General features: G+C 47.1%; 2 protein-coding genes across 2 annotated transcripts; both read right to left on the bottom strand.

Moving 5' to 3' along the window:
• Positions 1 to 4,943, bottom strand: klhdc4 (kelch domain containing 4). Its single transcript, XM_068739493.1, has 13 exons — positions 4,845 to 4,943; positions 4,572 to 4,663; positions 4,162 to 4,240; positions 3,848 to 3,946; positions 3,387 to 3,523; positions 3,090 to 3,182; positions 2,646 to 2,808; positions 2,379 to 2,457; positions 2,062 to 2,270; positions 1,617 to 1,821; positions 1,360 to 1,542; positions 1,167 to 1,283; positions 1 to 1,069 (listed from the first exon to the last, which is right to left on the bottom strand). Exons 1-13 carry the CDS (start codon positions 4,941 to 4,943, stop codon positions 897 to 899), a joined length of 1,728 nt encoding a protein of 575 aa, XP_068595594.1. The 3' UTR covers positions 1 to 896.
• A 5,409-nt stretch (positions 4,944 to 10,352) lies between these two features.
• Positions 10,353 to 18,994, bottom strand: slc7a5 (solute carrier family 7 member 5). Its single transcript, XM_068739576.1, has 10 exons — positions 18,305 to 18,994; positions 17,303 to 17,428; positions 14,610 to 14,715; positions 14,366 to 14,410; positions 14,166 to 14,289; positions 13,838 to 13,941; positions 13,646 to 13,742; positions 13,112 to 13,261; positions 11,738 to 11,915; positions 10,353 to 11,638 (listed from the first exon to the last, which is right to left on the bottom strand). Exons 1-10 carry the CDS (start codon positions 18,822 to 18,824, stop codon positions 11,583 to 11,585), a joined length of 1,506 nt encoding a protein of 501 aa, XP_068595677.1. The 5' UTR covers positions 18,825 to 18,994; the 3' UTR covers positions 10,353 to 11,582.
• Positions 18,995 to 19,293: the final 299 nt, after the last annotated feature.

Below are 19,293 nucleotides of genomic sequence, written 5' to 3' on the forward strand. Positions count from 1 at the left end.
CAGATCGTTTTTATTTCAGCAATCCCTCCTGGATTTTTGTTTGTCTGCAGATCTCCAATAAAACATGAGGATAATATACAAGGTGGGGCTTTATTGTCTTGTGTTCCTGTACAATATTTGATTTGCTGAAGCACTGGGGAGACTGCACTGATAAAGGTGTCCACCAGATGGAGGCAAATCAGAAACAGCCTGTTTTATCAGTGAGCCAAAATCAGCTGCAGCTCACTCAGAGGGTCCAAATGAATGGAAGTAAATGGAGCTACATGGCTAATGAACAAAAAAATATTTCATATCATAGATATGCATACTGCATATGAGAAGTGAAATGAAAGCACACCCGTTTTCTTATGGTTATTCTTACAAGGAAGTCAATTTTGCCCCGAAAACTCTGGGTGGGTCCATTACATATAAAAAATTCTGAACCAATGACAATCGTCTCAGGCATAACTACCGGTAAATCCTGCAGCAAATAAAAATTAAATAGTGTCAGCCCGAACATTAGAAATGCTCAATCCTGCAGAAAAATATTCACCAGGTACCTTTTGTGACAAGACAGTCATGCAACCATTTTCAGCGTGAATGTTAACATAAACAAACAAACAAACAAACAGCAAAGGGTCTTTCACATACGCAAACAGGCAGATGGTCGAACAGCACCTGAAGCAGGCGCCCGGTGGCAGGCTGGTGCCAACAGCCCACGACAAATGAGTCAGACTAAGCAGCCAGAAACACAATCAGTTGCTCTTTCTGGGCAGGAAGCCTGATGGATACAGGTTTGGATGGAAATTCAACCGGCATTACCCAATTAGTAAAAAAAAAATTATAAAATGCTAACTCCAACAAACATGCTTATCTCTCTCACACACACACACGTTCAGACCGCTTGGCGTGTCCTACTACTGCTCTTCATAGAAGACTTTGGCCATGGTGATGGCGACCTTGGTGACCTTTTTGTCCTTGGCGTCGGGGCCCATGTTGGAAAGTGCCAGTCCCATCCAGTACCGCTCCGTACGGCTCTGGTAATCCGTCAGCGTCTCTCCCTCCCGCACGGCAGGGTGGCCTTCCTCATCTGGAGACAGTCAGGAGGAAAGGTTCACCTGTCGTTCACGTTTAGTGGGTCACATGGGAGAGAGAGAAATGGGTGACTGTGCAGGACGAGCCCTTGCCTTTCTCATCTTCACTTTCCTCCTCGGACTCCTCATCCTCTTCCTTTCCTTCTGCTCCTTTAACCTCCTCATCATCATCATCCTCTGAATCAGACTCTTCCAGCCACTCCTGAGCCTCTGCGGAGAGCATCGGTGTTAAATACAAGTGGAATCTCTCCCACAGCCTCTGAACACCATTCAGACCATCACTCACTGGGATCCATCTCCACCAGAACCTCCCACTGGTCCATCTTGTGGAGGTCCAGGCAGTAGAAGTCGTTTAGGGAGAACTGTCTGTCTCCAACTTCAAACATCCCCCCGTATAGGAAGAGTTTTCCTTGACGCACCGTTGCCATGGCGCTTGACCTCGGACAGGGTTCCACTAGGGAGGCTGAGGCTGGAGACAAGTCAGTAAATAGTTGTTCTATTTACTCACGTTCTAAAATGACTTCAGCATTCATGGAAGCTTACCATCATCTCCCTCTTCATCTTCCTCCTCCTCCTCCTCCTCATGAGCTCCAGGGATCACTTCCTTGATGGTCATGACTGTGCCGTCCTCGGTGGTGATCTCCTTGATGACCTCAGTGGGTGCTTGAGTCGCTGCCTCCTCCTCCTCCTCCTCCTGTGCTCCATCCTTCTTCCCCCTCCGTCTCTTCTTCTTCTCTGATTTGTTTCGCTGCAGAGACGGTACAAACAGCGGTCAAAGCCTGCAACCACGCATCCGTGGTTTAACGATTTGGGCACGCTGAGGTTAAAGATACGCTCCACGCAGCTCCAGCTGATCGATGCCTGTTGAGGAAAATTTGAAATAGTTCTGCGACCTTGCATGACTTCTGAAGCGTGATGCGGCGCTGCCGTGTCTGTTTGTTCTCAAACGCATCATGCAATCCAAATGAAGCAGTGTTTCATGTCTCACCCTCAGCAGGCCGGGGAACCAGCGGTTCTTGGCTGTATCATATAGATAGAGGTCATTGAAGAAGTCCCCCTCCACAGACTCCTCCTCTTCCTCATCGCAAACGCCACCAAACAGCACCGCCCGCCCCGCCGGGCCCACCGCCAGGGAGAAGCCAGAGCGAGGAGGGGGCTTGTTACCGGAGGGGTTCACCCTGGACCAGGACCACTTCTCTGGAGGACAGAGACAAAACCATAAAGTTCATTAAGAGAAGTCACGCAAAGAGAAACAAATAAATATCAATACTGTCATCTTAAATCAGATAGAATAATTATCTTTACCGTGGCCATCTTTACCCTCTCGCTTCAGAACAAACATGTCAGAGTGGATCGTTCCCCTCTCAACATCCTTCTTGACTCTCTGCACAAACACAAAGGTCACTGAAGACAAACTACAAAGGAACACGTGGAATTATCAAGTACACAAACCCGAATATGTTGCGCGTATTTTAGATTCTTTTAGTCTCCTGGAATGTTTTTCTGATGTGCATTAGTCGTCGACATAGTTCGTAACGCTTGACTGGTTCTCATAAAGGCACACACACACACCAGTTTGGAGTATCCTCCGTAAATGATGACACCCATGCCATCGGGCGTTGAGGTCATCTGACAGGCGGAGCGTGGGGAGGGGGCGGAGCCTGATGGAGCGGGGCGTGACCAGGTGAAGTTGTCCAGGGAGAATGAGTGGACATCATTGTAGTAGATAAAATCTCTGAGGGGGGGAAGGATGAAGATTAAATGGACGAAATGAAGCCGAGTCTGATGTTGTGGCTAACTTGTTAGCATTCTCTTGTTGTTCACTCTCATATTGGCTCTGTCTTTGCTCTCCACTGACTCCTTTAGCTGCTGAACGCTCCGCTAGCTAGTTGCTAACTGTCTCCGTTTGCTGCCGGGTGTACTTAGAGTTTAGGTATATAAAAAACGCTTCTCCTGCAGCGACGAAGACAAAATAAGACAAGCGGTCCTCGTTTATGACTCGGCGACTCCGTCTACCTGGTGCTCTCGTGGAAACCTCCAAACACCAGCAGCTGTCTCTTGCTCAGGATCATCCGGTGGCCGCTGCGACCCGATGGCCCACCAGGGGCCCTGCGGAGAAACGGAAACCAGAAAACACAGCTCAGCACAAAACACATAGAAGTACTACATAGCGGTAAGGAGCTTGTGCTCTAATCATAAGGAAGCTTATAAACTCAACACATGCTGCATATGTTCAGTGTAGAATCGTTTTTCTTGCCACCTCAGATTTCTTCACACGCTCAATCATTACTTCGGTGTATTCTTTGCACGTACTTGATGTTCTCCCAGGTGTGTGTTGCCAGGTGCAGCACCCACAGGTCTCTGTAGTGGTAGAACTGCTCCCCGTTTGGAGAGGCAAACTCTCCCCCAAACACCCAGAGCTGCCCTCCTCCCTGGGGAACCACCACAGCCTGAGAACGAGAGAGGAAGAGAGTGAGGGAGGAGGAGGGCTGCAGGGACAGCGAGATGAAAATGTTTCACGCCCCCGGATTTAACAGGCTGAAGTGTGTCTAAGCTTCCTCTGGTCAATCGTCTGCCATCGTTTAAAGAATCACAGCACTGACCCGCTGTAGCAAATCTAAGGGAGATGTAATCCTACTGATTTATTAACTCGGGATCCGATTCTGGAGTTCACACAATTGTGACCCGGATTGAGATAGGTGGCTAAAGCCGAGATGATTACAATCGTCTCGTCTTCAAGAAGATGGCGGGTAAGAGCGTGGGCGTGGACATGCCTGGTGGGAGCAGCGTGGGGGAGGCGGGTTGGGCATCTCTGATTTAACCCAGCAGTTCTTCTTGATGTTGTAGAAAAACAGATCGTTGTACAGGTACGTCTGCAAAGAAGATTCGCTTGTTACTTAAATATGGGTGTTCATGCATGTCAACAATAAAAGGTACTCTTTTTAAGTCTGAATTATAAAGATGGCCTCCAATTTACAAATCCTAATAATAGCAGTACACAATCCCCGTGAAGACTGTCCTCAGTCGTCAATCATCAGGACAGAATTTACATCTAAAAGGAGTAAATGTGAGAAGACATTTTTACTACCTTCTTTCCATTAAAGAACTCTCCTCCAAACAGGATGAGTTCTTCTTTCTCAGGATGGGCAGAAAGAGAAGCGTTCAATCTGAGAAACACAAAGGACTGAGTCAGAGACGAGGACGGATAAAGCGTCCCGCTGGACACGATTCTCCCTCGCGTCTCCCGTAAAGCTGGTCAAATCGATCTGTAAAGCAGCCTTCACTTGGAATTCAATGTTAGCTTAATGTCTTAACATATGTTTTTTTTGTATACATCTTGCTGGCCATATTATTTCATATTCATAATATACATAATTCAATACTTGTCATTTCATATATTTGATGCCAACAGCATTAAACACTAAAAACTAAAGATTAATCCTTGAAGATATTTCCAAATTGTCCAAACTTAAAGCACAAACATTTTAGAAGTGTTACCTCGGTGATGGAGGCGGACATGCTGTCTCTACAACTTGGGTCTTCTTTGCATCCAGATTCTGAAACTCGGCAATAAGAGCCTCCAGATCCTCCTGAAGACAGACAGGAAAGGAAAGAGGGGAAAACAAAAAGGTTATAACCTCCTTTCTGAAAGTTGTATCTATATTAACGTGTAGTTATGTTTATGATGACAGAGGACAAAACATTTATTATTCCCCAAGTGATTATTTACCCAAAGTTCCAAAGCTATGACTGTATTTACTTTCCAGTTACCTCTTCTCGTTTGGACCTCTTTGAAACCTTCTTTCCCATTTTGGCTGCAGTCTTCTCGGCGCCTTTCATCTTGTTTCCTTTCGTGCCTTTCTTGCCCATGTCTGCCGAGATGAACTGACAGACAGCGTCCAAATCCCAGACGGGTTCTTTGTTAATTTAAAATGAAGTCGGAGACACACGGAAACCCAAACAAACCCACATGCAGACTCTTCCCTCAGAGAAGCGTGGTTTACTTCCGGCAACAAACCGGATATAAATGCAGCGTCGAGCAACGATGGCGCCCTCTAGCGGACCCAGGCTGTTACAGCCTGTCCTTCTCCGAGAGATTAAAAATACACTCTATAAGTACATATTTAGATACAGCTTGTGTACCGAACAAACTGCAATAAGTAAATAGAAGTAAATTGTAAATAGTAAATATAATTTCTATGAAATAAATAGATAAATAAGTTTGTTTCTTGATATCTATCACACTAATATTGATGCCATTGTGTCACCGGTCTGCTGGAGCCAGGGTACACCACAGATGAGTCGCCAGCTCATCGACTAGTTAATCATTCGTATTTCACGCCTGTTCTGCTCAGGGTCTGCACTCTGTTCTGCCGTCTGTATCTTTGTATGGTGATGTTCATTTTCCTTCCCAGCGTCGAACGGTCATAAATCTGAGACTGAGCTCACAGATTAATTCACCCGTGCTCCTCTGGAGCACATGCCTGCTTGATCCAGCGCTCCTGACTGCTGCTTCCCTGTATAGTTTGTTCTTCTCACTTCCATTCAGAGGCCTTTTCTTGATTTTATGTGGTCGTGCCCGGTTGTCTTTGGTGGAACACAGAGGAAACCGTCTGTTTGTGAAAACAGGGACTAACTCTTCATCTTTGCCTCCTCGGGCTGATCACACATCCTCTGTTTGCAAATTCTATAAACCAATGACATAACAAAAGAAACCTCAAAGTTGATGTGACTGACTAGTGCAGGGGTGGGCAAGCTTTTTGACTCGCGGGCCACAATGGGTTCTAAAATTTGACAGAGGTGCCGGCCGGGCCATGAACTAATATATAAATGACATGTAAAACCATTACATGAAAGGATTTGACCTTTTACATAGCATTACAGGGAAAGGGTCAAATGAATGATGTTTAATTATAATACAATTTAATTTAATAATATAGTTTGGAAAAGTTTGGTGGGCCGGATTAAAAAGCCCAAAGGACCGAATATGACCCGTGGGCCGCAGTTTGCCCATGCCTAGACTAGTGCAACATATCTGAACCGTTCTGGACAACGCAGGTTCTCTTTTAATCAAAGATAAATGATGTTGACTGAAAACTGAACAGATGGCAGGGCTGCACCGGTGCTCCTCTGCATGGGTAACTCGGTGGCAGTGGCTCAGTGGGTCGGGCCCTGGGCCGGAAAGCGGAGAAGTCTGCTGCTTCCCTGGTTCGAGTCCCAGCTCTGGTGGAATATAGAGTGTGGGCTGGTGACTGGAGAGGGGCCAGTCTGCCTCCGGAGCACCGCCGTTTGCGGGGACGGTGCCTTGAGCAAGGCACCGTCCCCGCAAACGGCTCCAGGTGCGCCGACCATGGCGGCGCCTTCACCCTACTCCCTCTCCGTGTGCTAGGGCCCCTTGATGCAGGTGTTGGTGTGTGGTTGTTTCAAGGGGCCTGTTGTTCTAGGGTGAAAATTCAATTTCATTGTGTGTGTCAGCAGATGATGACTAATAAAAGCATTTCATTTTCATTTCATTTCATAACTCCACACACACACACACACACACACACGTAATGATCCATCTGTGACTCAGCAACGCTGCATCAATACCTTCTGCCTTGTGCTGTCTGCAAATTATCCTGAGCATCTGATCATGATCAAAACTTGAGGGAGACAATAAAAGGCACAGATGAAGACGTCTGAACATAATGAGAAACGTGAAGGAAGGAGGAAGACACACAAACACAGAATCAAAGTGGAAAGCCAATATCATTTGTCCATTTCTTTTAGAAACAAAGCAATCAATACTCACATCAGCACACACATATATAGTGCGTGTAAACCGAGGGTAAAGCCCTCACCATATGTCGTCAAGGACGAGTTGAATTATTGAGAATTACTCATTTATTTAAGCAATTTAAAGATGCAAGCAATAAAACAGCCAGCGCTCGATCATTTTCCCCATCATGTCACCAAAAAGCAAATAAAAGCAATGAATACCGGTCTGTGAAGACCCGCTTTGGGAAAGGAAAGGGTTAACATGACATGAACATGAAAGGAAGAAGACGAGGTACGTGCCAAAGTAAAGATGCAAACATAAAAAAAAACTGTTTAGTATATACAGTTAAGTTAAGCAAACCCAGAACCAGAAGGTTTGGTGTTTGACTCCTTTCTCCTCTAAACCTCAGCAACCATAGAAGCAAGCCCAGGAGGACTCTGATGTCAGTGTGATGCTTCTGACATCATCATTGGTTTGTCCGACTGATTCACTTTGACTTTTTATGGTTGGTGTATAAAGATATCAAGAACAACCTGGAACCTTTTGATGATGATCCAGATTACCATGTGGACGGTGTAGATCCAGTTAGGAGGGGGGTGAGCTGCTTGGTGGAGGTCTGTGCGCTCTGGGTACTTTTCTAGGTTTGTTTGTGGCAGCATCCATTCACGTTTTCAGTGTGTCCAACCAGAACCCAGGCCTGCCAGAGGTTCTGTCTGGTTTCCTCTCACACAGCAGACAGAAAAATAAAATACAGAAAAGAAAGACATTCCACTATACTGGACTCATCTCTGATTTTACTGAACAGAAGATACAATCAACCAACAAGTCACAATTCAGACCTCGTTATCTGTGTCTACAATCTTTCCGGATGTATTTGTTGAACTTATTCGGAGCCCGTCTCCCATCGTAGCAGGATGCGGAGTTTCAGGTTCGCTCTAAACAAATGTTTGCCATTGTCAGACTAGTGTCTCGACAATGTTTGTGGAGCTCACTCTGAGCATGGAGGCGAGGAAACGGGGCTGATTCGTAGACGTCGCTCTGCACGTTCCTCTTCGTCACAGCATGAGCTAATGTTTGGCCAGAAGCAGCCGATAAAACCTTCACATTTTTTTGTGTGCACCAAAGGAACAAACAGCGACAGGTTTCTGAAACCTGCAGCTACAACTGCAGTTGTCAGGTTGCCATTTGTTTGTCCAGTTAAGTTTAATGGTTACACCTGCTTTCACCTCCCAGTCAGCAACGACCACGCCCTAAAATGAGAGCTGGCGTTGGTGGCTGTGGAGAATCGGGATGCCAGAACTTAGCAGCACATGTTGACGCCTCTCGACCCGTTGGTGTGGCTCAGCCGCTCCTCTGGGGGGCTGTAAAGTTGAGGCATGCCTCTTGATCACTGCCAGGCAGATTTACAGACCTCATTCCAGTGATTCAGGAGGCACAGAAAGTAAAACAGCACAAACACAAAGACACCAATGATCTTTTTCCACTGAGGTCTCTACAGGTTTTGTTTCAATGACTTTAAAGGTAAATAAATGGGCATCTGTGGTTAACAATGAAGTCACTACTATCTGTGTACTGATGATGATGACCATGTGATGTAACTGAAAGTCTAAGAGCAGCTACTGAATGACATTTCAATGGCTGTCTTGGATTTGTTGTGAAACTTTGAGACCTGAAGTGCTTGAAGCTGGATCACGGATTTTGCACACGTTGCTTGTGAGTCCTGGGTCAAGCTCTCCTGTGACCTTGACCTTTACCACTGAACCTGGATCAGGGTTCTTCTTCCACTGCAGGTCTCAACACATTCTCCGAACTCTTGAGGGCATTGGCTTGTTTCATTCTGAGAACATTCATCGGCTGTGAGTCACATTTACCTCAGCGACCAAGCTCGTTCTCACCTTACCGAAAGGGTCACCTGTTAACCAAACTAATTAAAGGCAGACAGAAGAGGGGAAACCCATTGGTGCTCAATGTGTTCCGTCTTTATGGCGTTCAATGTGTGACGCCTTTTTTGCCAAAATAGATTCAAATATCTGCAGGAATGAATGAAAAACGCAGCAGCTGCTCAGCTCTCATTGGTATCGGCCCATTGTTGTCTACTTACGTAACGACTGACCTCCCAGCATCATTTCAGTTTCTAAGCCAACTTTAGTTTTCCTTTGTCAATTGTGTGAGTTAAATTTGAGCCGACATGCTGAGAAGTGTTATTGTTCTAGATAAAGACGTTCTGTCTGTAGCGTCTCTAATGATGCCTGCCCAGCAGGAACAAGGCACTAACTTGTTTGTTCTGCCCCCAGGGTCACAGGGAGACCATGCAAGTCCCAAGAGTGTTTCCAAGGCTTTGTATTCCACATCCAATCCGCTGTGACCCGCAAGTGGGAAAATGGGAGTGTGATCCAGGAATGTTGGACTGCCTGTATATCTGATTCAAAAAAAGGAGGACAGGAACTTTAGAAAAATGTTCATTAAACACTTTTCATTTGAAAAGCCTCTCGTCTGTGATTTAGACGCTGCAAAGACGATAAGTATTAACCAGGTCAGGGGTGGACTTCTATTACTGCAGACACCGATTCAAAGATTTACGATTTCACAAGGATGCAAATGTCAGACACTTGGGCCTGTTGAAAGATAGAACGCTGTAAAGAAGAGAAGAATAAGTTCAGGACAGAAAGAAAGCTTTTTGAAGATGGTGGGAGAGGAGGGAAATCTTTGTGACAGTAACAAAGGCTAAAAAGTACTGATAGTACAGGAAGGGAAGAACTAGCAAGGAATCCGTGGATTAGAAATGTATTCTTGCATTAGTTTTTCAAAGGAGTGTGCAGTTTTCTGAAAATGTGATTTGGTTAAAAAGGATTCCAGAGGGAATTAGGAATTGTTTAATTTTTTTGCAAAGATATATTACGTACATTTACATGAATGGTAGCCATTTTTCTTTTAAACCGCCTCCGTTCACAAAGCATTCTGGGATTATTTTTCCTACCCCTCCCTGTCTGGAGGGCGAGATGACCGCTACTCCTCCACCCCTGAAGGAACAGGACACTCTGCAAACCTGTAGACCTCTAATCAAGGAAAAGCGGATTCTTGCAGCTTTGTATAGCGTATTTTGAGATACTGTAGAAACGTGTATTCCACATTAACGCCGTTTCACAGCGATGCAATAAATTAAGAAAAATATTGGATCACATTTCAAAATTTGAGTGTTCATGAAAATAAATTGTAGATTACCTCATGAGGCTTAAATTTGAAGTAATGATGTTTTTCATTTTGCTTTCTCGCCTTGAATGGCTGATATCAACCTGTAAATCAATACAGGAAATACTACAATTGTTCTGTTTAGAAAATGGAGGGGTAGGGACAAGTGGGGGAATTGGGATTGAAGACCTGAACTAGCTCCGCAGTATCCCTTGTAATCTGGGTGAACGGGAAACCATCAACACGTAGCATCGAATATCGTGTTCAGTTTATATTTAGCCTAATTTGAAAATGTTGAGAATCAAAAAACAGAAGAGAAGCAAACAGCACAGTCGAAAAGCAAGTTAAGATTTATTTTTGTAAGCACTTTTGACAAAATACCCTAGAAGTACTAAAAACAAACTAGAAGTACTAACAACAAACCATGTAAAAAAGAAAAAAAAAAGTAAATAAATAAAACCTTCTATGGACCTATTCACGTTAGTTCTGCATCGAGCAACGACTGGACAGAGGGGGGAAAACACATTTACCCCCTCTGGATTCACAGGCACTGTCTCCATGGCAACAACACCGCAAGTCAGGCGTTTCTACGGGAACAATGCTGCAATGTAAAGATGTGCACTCGTACCTTCGTCGAGAGTCAACAGCCGCTGTGTGTGAACAAGTAAAATCTAAACCTGAGGATGAACAATAAAAGCCGTTCATGCCGCCACGAAGAAGGAACACAAACGTGGTTTCTCCCAGTCGACCGAGGGATGAAGCCGGTGCGTCACGGAGTTTCATTAATGCTTTGTGAGCCGGGCTCAATAGAAAATTGATCCCGGCTGAAGATTAGGTCTCTGACCCCAACAAACAGCAACTTGGCAGCACATCGCTTTGGAGCGTTTCCTCTTCTGGTGCATGCAGCCGCCGATCCGAACACAACCCGCAGGCCGTTGGACCGCTCACAAGCCGCACGTCAGCTGCAAACCCAGCGGGTTCATTCCTTTTCTTTGATAGTTGGACAGACAGATGAGAAAACATGAGCTAAACACACAGAGCAACACAAGACTGAGCACAAACGGCTCCTTCATGAACACCTGGCAGAACTCTGCAGAACAGAAGGCCGCTCCAGGACATTAGAAGAGGCCGTGCATAGACAGGAAAGGTTTTAGGCTTTGTGTGAATGCTCCATTTACAACTGATTTCAGGTCAGTGTCGAGGCAGAATGCAGCCAGAACTACTTCCTGGACCGACGGCGTAATATTTTGCATAAGGCACAACTGACTAAACACAAGAGGAGGAAGTTATTAACAAAAATAGCAATACAAAAACAATCCTTTGAAATTCATTGTAAAACCGGCAACAGTGCAGAACAACCTAGAAAAGTTAGCGACTAAAAAAAACACGTCTGTTCTCGAATAACGACCCGACGATGTCAGAAACAACAGTAGCACACAGTAGCCTCGAACGCCATCACGTTTCTGTCCGTATCAGCAGCCAGCAGACGGGAGGCGTGTCTGCGTTGGGAAGGGCAATCAGAGGGAACGACGGAGTCCCGGTTGGTGCGATCCGATTGGCTTCTAGGACTCCTGAGGCACGACATCCATCATCTTCTGACAGAAGACTGTGGAGGAAACTGCAGCGAACACACACTTTAGTGACGATCGACCTCAGCCTCAGGTAAGACCTGTTTGACGGACTCCAAACACGCGACGAGACGAGCAGCTTTACTCACCGAGTCCCTTCTGAAGCCACTCGGGTTTGCTCTTCCACCGAACGCCAAACATGTAGACGGGGACGCCGGTGGCGATGATGCCGAAGCCAATGGCGCACTCCTCTGGAGTCTTCCAGAAGGAAACGATGATGAGGAAGACGCACGCCAGCACGAAAGTCACTGGCAGCAGAATATTCACCTGCAGAGAGGAAACCAAAAATGTCATAAAGGGGTATGAACTATCGCAAAAAATGTCTTCTGGATCTGATCCAGTCAGGAATCTTTTTTGAAATGTGTACATTAAAACCCATTTGTGGATTGAAAAATCTGTTTGCAGTCAGGAGAACCAAACGTGGACGGAAGACGCCACGAAGCCAAGAGCCTACCCTTCAACAAAGCTTAATTAGCGCATCTATTTGTGTGAATCCCCGGCAGCTCTGCTCCAAGTCTATCAAGCAGCAGGAATGTGACGGACAAAGAAAGGAGACAAAAGCTGAGTGGGAGAGTAAATGAGAGGACGGGGGGGTCAGCGGAGACAGTCCCATCCCTGTCCCAGCACTGAGGACTGTTTGCACAACACCGATTCTGCCACGAAACAATCAACCTCTGCTGCAGCGTGGCCACGGTTGACATGGCAACGGCACTTTGGGGACCCAGGAAATGCTTTTGAAAATGGGACGATTTCATCTAGTGCCGTGGAATGCATACGAAAACGTAGATAAGTGTGCAAAACGTCAATGTTCACAATTTCAGGATCGTGCCAAGAGAAATCAAATGGAATGTGATCTCAAACGAGACGCACATCGAGTTCCTGTCAGCTCAGCAGTGCACGGCGCCGCCCAGACCAATTACGTTTTTCATTTAGCTTCCTCGCCTTGAATGTCTTATATCAATCTCTGTGAATCAATAAATACAGGAAATACTACAATGGTTCCGTTTAGACTTAAATACAAAAAAAATACAAACGTAATTTGAGAAAACCAAAGTTTTTCCAGAAGTGTATTTTAGGTTGAAAATATGCCATCGGTGTTCTGGGAAAGGTCCGACTGCCCCATCAGACACCCGACCAAAACCCTGGTTTATCCAAGTAAGGGTTTCCATTATGATCTAATGCCAAATACAAACAGGCAGCATCGCATCTGGAAGCTAGCGTGGAACCACAGCACAATGGTCTGCGTGTTCTCCCCAGCAGGCCTCAGGGCATCCAGCGGGTCCCTAATGGGAACATGTGCTCGTCATCTGAACGCTGCTGAACCGATCTACGTTGGGCAGAATCATTTGCTGCTGCCAAATCCGACTGCAGAGGAATCATCTGTAATCTGCAACCCAATTTCCATCCCATCTCATCCATGTGCAGGGACAGCGATTGTTTTCACTGCATCACAGTTGGCCCACCTTGATTGGTCGCTCAAGCTCCGGCTTCTTGTAACGGAGCCACATCATCCCAACTATCGCCATGGCAATGCAGAGCCAGTTGAAGAAGCTGAAGAAGTTTATGACGGAGAAGATGTCATTGGAGAAAGCGTAGAGCAGCGTCATCAAGCACTGGAGGGAGTGGGAGAGAAGGCGGAGGAGCGTTTGTTCCTGTTATCGGTACGTCCGTGCGTAGAATGACCGGAAACTGATCTAAAAACCCAGAAACATTTGATTTACAGTGGAACTTCGGTTTACAATCAAATCATCGGCGTGCGCTCTTCTTCAAAATAAACCTCATCCCAGCAGATTACGGGTGAGAGGCGGGGTACACCCTGAACGTGGCGTCACAGAGAGCACAAACTCCGCAGATGGGGATCGAACCCAGAACCTTCTTGCTGTGAGGCGACACGGCACCACCATTTCTTCTTTTTACGTTTACGTTTACGAACGTTTCGCACGGATTAATTTGGTGAACCCAGGTTCCATTGTACTCCTCTAATGTCAGACACATACGGTGAATATGAGCGAGGGCACTGGGGTCAGCAGGGTGGGGTTGATCATTGACAGCACACTGGGCAGGTGACCCTCCCGGGCCCCCACGAAGAACAACCTGAGAGGGAAGGAGAGCCGTGGACACAGACAGTGAATGGGTATGTTCTTTATTTCATGTGTGTGTGTCTGTGTGTGCGTGTGTGTGTGTGCTACCTGGATGACGTGAACAGGGAGCCATTGACTGATCCAAAGCAGGAGAGGCCTACAAACACCGGGATGATCCAGGCCATCGGACCCAGGTGTTTGTTGCCGAAATCCTGAAGGACGCGCACAGTGTGATCAGAGAAGAAGCCAAGTTCCAAAAACACAAAGGAGATGTTTCATGAGACGCTCGCGGGGTTAACTGGTGATCAAATGTCTTCAGCTTCATCCAGCGGTTAAAAACTTCCCCTCCTTGGCAGAGGTAAAAAGCCAAGGAGCTAAATTCAAGACACTTCTGGCACTATTAGGTACGGAAGTGGCTGAAAGTGCGAGCGCTCACCACGGCCACGGCCTTCGAGTCGATCATCTCATCAGGAGTCAGAGTGGTGAAATAAGCCAGGTTGGTCAGAACATAAACCGCCGTCACTATAGGCAGAGAGATCAAGATGGCACGAGGAAGGTTTCTGAGGAAGAAGCACAGTCGGATTTAAAGCCACAGATCGTCAAGCCTCCGCTAAGAAACCTCCTGTTCATACATACTTGTGAGGCTCAATCATCTCCTCGGTGACGAGATTCAAGTAGTTCCTGTTAGCAGAGGAGACAATTACAAATACAATGCATCTTCAAAGGGAAAAGGATTCCAGAATGTTATTTAGGCAGCAGGCAGTCTGGGGACATTTCTATCCTTCAAGCGTGAAAGCACACAGATTCGGTTTAGGGCTCGACTTGTGCTGATCCTAAACTGGAATCTGGTAAATGGAATCCCTCAGGGAAGCGGACTCACCATCCACCGTAGGCAAACAGGCCACTGTAGAGCGCCAGGCCAATGTTGCCAAAGTCATATTTGGACGACGTGAATGAATTCTGTGGAAGCAGACCTTCTGTTTCACCTGGAAAACAAGGAGAGGCTCGGTTAGGATTATTGCTCTGCTGTGGGATCAAGCCCGTCTCCGTATGCGGATCAGTCACGGACTGTAGATTGTAATGGGATTAAGACAGGCTGGGACAGTCAATTACAGACCCCCGCCTCCACTTTGGCACAAAGCCGGACGGCAAAGCAGACCGACCAGGGGAGCCACTAGATAAATGGACGGCGGTTTATTGCAGGGCTCCCCAACCACCAGGCCGTGAGGCGGTACCGGGCCGTGAGGCATTTGTTACTGGCCCGCACAGGAAGATAAATAATTTCTATAATTTCCAGTGTGTTGATTATTAGCGTCTGACAGGTGTTTTATTTTGAAAAACGGCCGGATTTTCTCTGACGCAACATTCACCTGCGAATCATCACACATCAAGACGCTGGTCTTGGCCCCGTGACACGTTACTAAAAAATAAACCCGTAAAATAGAGAAAATAAGTATTTTAGAACTTCTTTACAAAAGGAGAAAAATCCGACTGAAGAGGAGGAAGAAGAGGAGCCGACGAGCTCCAAGAAAAGAAAACAGACAAACCAGGAGTCCGACTGAAAACACGGGTTTATCAGCAGGCGACTCACGCACCCAGTCCGCTCTGTATCACATGTGGAGACGAGCTAGAAAACGAGTCAATGAAGCCTTAAAAACAGCGTCAGCACACAGAGACCAAGAACCCTGGATTAAAAGACAAGAACTGTGGATTTAAAGGTTTAGTTGTGACAGTGACATTACCCTGGTCCGCGGGAGGAGAAGGTTTGGAGACCCCTGGACTACTCGACACTTATTTAGCCGGCATGGGGACATTTCCATCACGTCCCCCCCCCCTCATGACCTCGGCTGCTGATTTAAGAAGCTCCGTATCACATTCCTGATAGAGCTGCTCCAACATTCTCAGACGCAGCGACGGTTGCTAAACCAGCAGCTCGAGGCCAAGTTGGTACCGAGAGGGTCATCTCGAAACCACGGTGCATCGTGGGAAATGTCAGCACCGCTGCCGTTCTAACCTTCCTAACAAACGCATCCTAAGACCTCTGCTTGGGTCATAAGGGTTCTTCAATTAAACCCGACAAACCGTTAAATAACTGTCGAAACCTCAGAAGAGAAGCTGCATAACGAAGAGCAAAATAATCTGTGCGATCTGTGAACGCACAACGGTGGAATGTGAAACAAAACAAATATGATGTTTGTATAGGACATTGTGATCTGCAGTGAGAGGAGAATTGGGGACTGGCATTACAAATGAGTAGAATTACTCTCCATCCTCCTGGAACAGGAATTATGCCAGCAGGGTTTACACTGGATTTAATGTGGACTAAAAGGATTTGAGAGACGAGGCGGCCTGAAATCCAGACTCTGCTGAAAACAACTGGGATCCGCTGGAATCGCTGCCTGTTGTTTAGAAGAGCTCGACGGCTCCAGCGGAACGCCCCCCCCCCTCCTCTCGATTCCCTTCTGAATGATTCCACTCACTTTTATCTCCCCACAGTCAGCTGATCTGTGGCCCGTTTCCAGCATGCACACCATTCATCTTTAATGCGAAAGCGTGACAACTGGGGCGGAAACGGCATCTGCGAGAACGTCACAGTGAGGGCGCCATGACCTGGCATGCTGGAAGTGAACTGGGAGTTCTGGGAATGACGACGAGTAGCAAGTTTGAGGGAGGACGGTGAAAGGAAAATCAGAACAAACGATTAAAAATAAATAAATAAAAACCAAGGTTATACTTACAATTTATCCTGATTATTTTACTATTTTGAAAGTTTAATCTGGCATGGAAGATTCAGGCAGACGGAGAGCTGCAATCAGATGGCTTTCAAAAGGTCGTTCATGTCAGGTGTGAGGTCAAAGGTCAAAGGTGAATTGAATGAACCGCTCAGCCCGCGTGGACTCGTGTTCACTCGAAGCCTTTCCAGTCCGGAGGCCTCCGTCGTTTAACGTCTGGTGATGCGTTCACTGTCCATCCTTGCTCCGTGACTCACCCTGATCCTAGATCAGCTGGGGTTTTTTCAACCAGATGCATTGTGGGACTCTGTGGTGAGTACCTTAGCACTATTATGCTCCTAATGATCGTAACGAGAATAGATTATATTCAGGCACAGCGGTGATATTTTGCTATACAGATATTACAAATGCAAATTTACATGAAAGACAATCGAACCGATGCCAAAACCAACGTAGGTGCGTTTTATTGCATCCCATAATACCAAAGTCAACTCATCATATAATGAGGCCTCCCTCCCTCTATCGGCAATCAATGACCAGATACCTGGAAACCAGACGGGAAATGTAACCCACACAAACTTCCTCTTCCTGCTCCGCCCATTGGCAGGAGAATCCAGGCGTTTGAACATCCTCAGGCTGTTTGGCGCTTTTACGAGGCCGCAGAGAGTTCCAAAGAGGAACATGGGATTATAAATAACTGAATGCATGAATGAAGGAGAACGAAACAGGGCAGGACTTTACACGATGCGCGTCTGAAAGTAAAAACGCTGTCCTCATTTTATTTATACTTTAGCAGCCTGTTAGGGTTGCTTATGTACCGTTGGGACGTTCGCGCAAGTACCTTGGCCGATCTTGACGAAGCCGATGATGATGATGAGTCCGAGCGCCAGCAGCTTAGCTGCAGCGAAGATGTCCTGCACTCTGGTGGCCGCCTTCACGCTGTAGCAGTTCACGAAGGTCAGCAAGACTGGATGGAGACAAAGACACGGAGTCTATGAAGGCCGCCTCTCATCAGCAGGAGTGGTGCATTTAGGGGTGCACGGTCGCCACAGCCACAGATGTCGCACAAAAAATGCTCATTTGTAAACTTTGAGAGGAATTAAAACGACCAGCAAGTTTTAACGTTCTCCAAACAACAAGAACCAACGCAAAGAACTTTAAAACCTTCAGGAGTCCACAGCAAACCTCAGCCGGACCAGACGCCTGGAGACAAGGCAACAGACGATCAGAGAGAAACGGCGTCACCAAACGGACACGGACAGAATCTTAACATATAATTCACGCGGTAATTACGGTCTACAGCTAATATTTAAAAATAATTACATTTCACATGCAATAGACTTTATTTGTTGTTCAGTGTCAAATGTATTTATAAAGTTCAGAGTTAAGTCACAATATATACACACATATATATATATATATACACTGTATATACATATACTGTACGTATATATCTTGAAACAAACGATTTACGTAGGAATAAATGAAATAACTCCACGTGACGTCACGGCTGCCGCTCCTGATGCCCACGACTGATGTAACAACCCGCCGTGCTTGCGTTCGAGGCTACCCACGGGTGGCTCAGTGCCCGCTTGAAGGCGCGTCCCTCAGCCCCACGCGTGGGCTTCATGTCGCTTCTCGCTCGTTTTCATTTCATATTGAACAGAGTCGGTGAATTTCATTTCATCCGAGCAGGCGAGAGGCAAAACACGGGAAACACGCAAGAAACGTGACTTTTCACGCAGTTACAACCTCGACACACACGCACACACACACGCCCACCCACACCCACACGCGTTGCATCATCCCGGGGCAAAATGGCTCTGCCGGCTCGGTAACTTACGGACGCAGAGGCACGCCAGGAGCTTCGACGCGTCCTCCGGTACCGCGCACACCGGAAACAGCGGCTTGAGGAGGTTGGTGGCGAAGACGTAGGCGATGATGTACTGCGAGGAGGGCCTGATGATGAGCAGCTCGATCCACAGCTTGAGGAAGGCCGGCAGGGGGCCGTACACCTCCAGGATGTACGCGTAGTCCCCGCCGGACTTGGAGATGGTGGTGCCCAGCTCCGCGTAGCAGATCGCGCCCACCGTGGAAAACGCCCCGCACGCGGCCCACACAACCAGCGACAGACCCACGGAGCCCACCTCCTTCACCACGCCGGTCGGCGTGACGAAGATGCCCGAGCCTATGATGGTGCCCACGATGAGGGCCACGCCGTTCACCAGAGTGATGGTCTTCTTCAGGACCACCGCCTGGGAGGCGGAGGCGGAGGAGGAGGAGGACAACATCTTCTCCGTGGCGCGTTCGCCTTCCTCTCCGTCTGCCGGGGAATTTGAGTTTCTCTTTTTCACCCCCGACATGGTTGGTTCGGTTTCCTCTTTCTTCTTTCCCACGCCGTCGCCTCTGTGCCCGGTGTCCGATGCCCGGTGTCCTTCTGTCCCCGCGCCGGTGCGACGATAAAAAGCCCAAATCGGTTTCAACCACGTGGGCTCCTCGGCATGTCTGTGGCTGAGTCACAGCGGAGTGTCCTCCACCCGGTTTCTAAAGATACCGTGGGGATTGCGCGCGTAAGCGGCCCGCCCTCCTCCATCAAGGCCGGCCCCTGATCCGAAGCGCGCGTCGGTTTTGCTGCGGTTTGCCCTCTGGCGGTCGGACGGCGAAACCGCAGCTTTCAATATGTTTCAACCCACTTGTGATCAAGATTCACAGAAAGATTGTGAATCAAGAAGGTTTTGTTTTTGACGGCGTTTGTCTGTCTGTTAGCAGGATTAAGGAAAATTCAGTCACCAGAAATCACAGTCATAAAGGGGTCCGATGAAAAATGTCTTC

The sequence above is a fragment of the Brachionichthys hirsutus genome, chromosome 5 (assembly GCF_040956055.1).
Source record: "Brachionichthys hirsutus isolate HB-005 chromosome 5, CSIRO-AGI_Bhir_v1, whole genome shotgun sequence".
In the NCBI taxonomy this organism is placed as follows: Eukaryota; Metazoa; Chordata; class Actinopteri; order Lophiiformes; family Brachionichthyidae; genus Brachionichthys; species Brachionichthys hirsutus.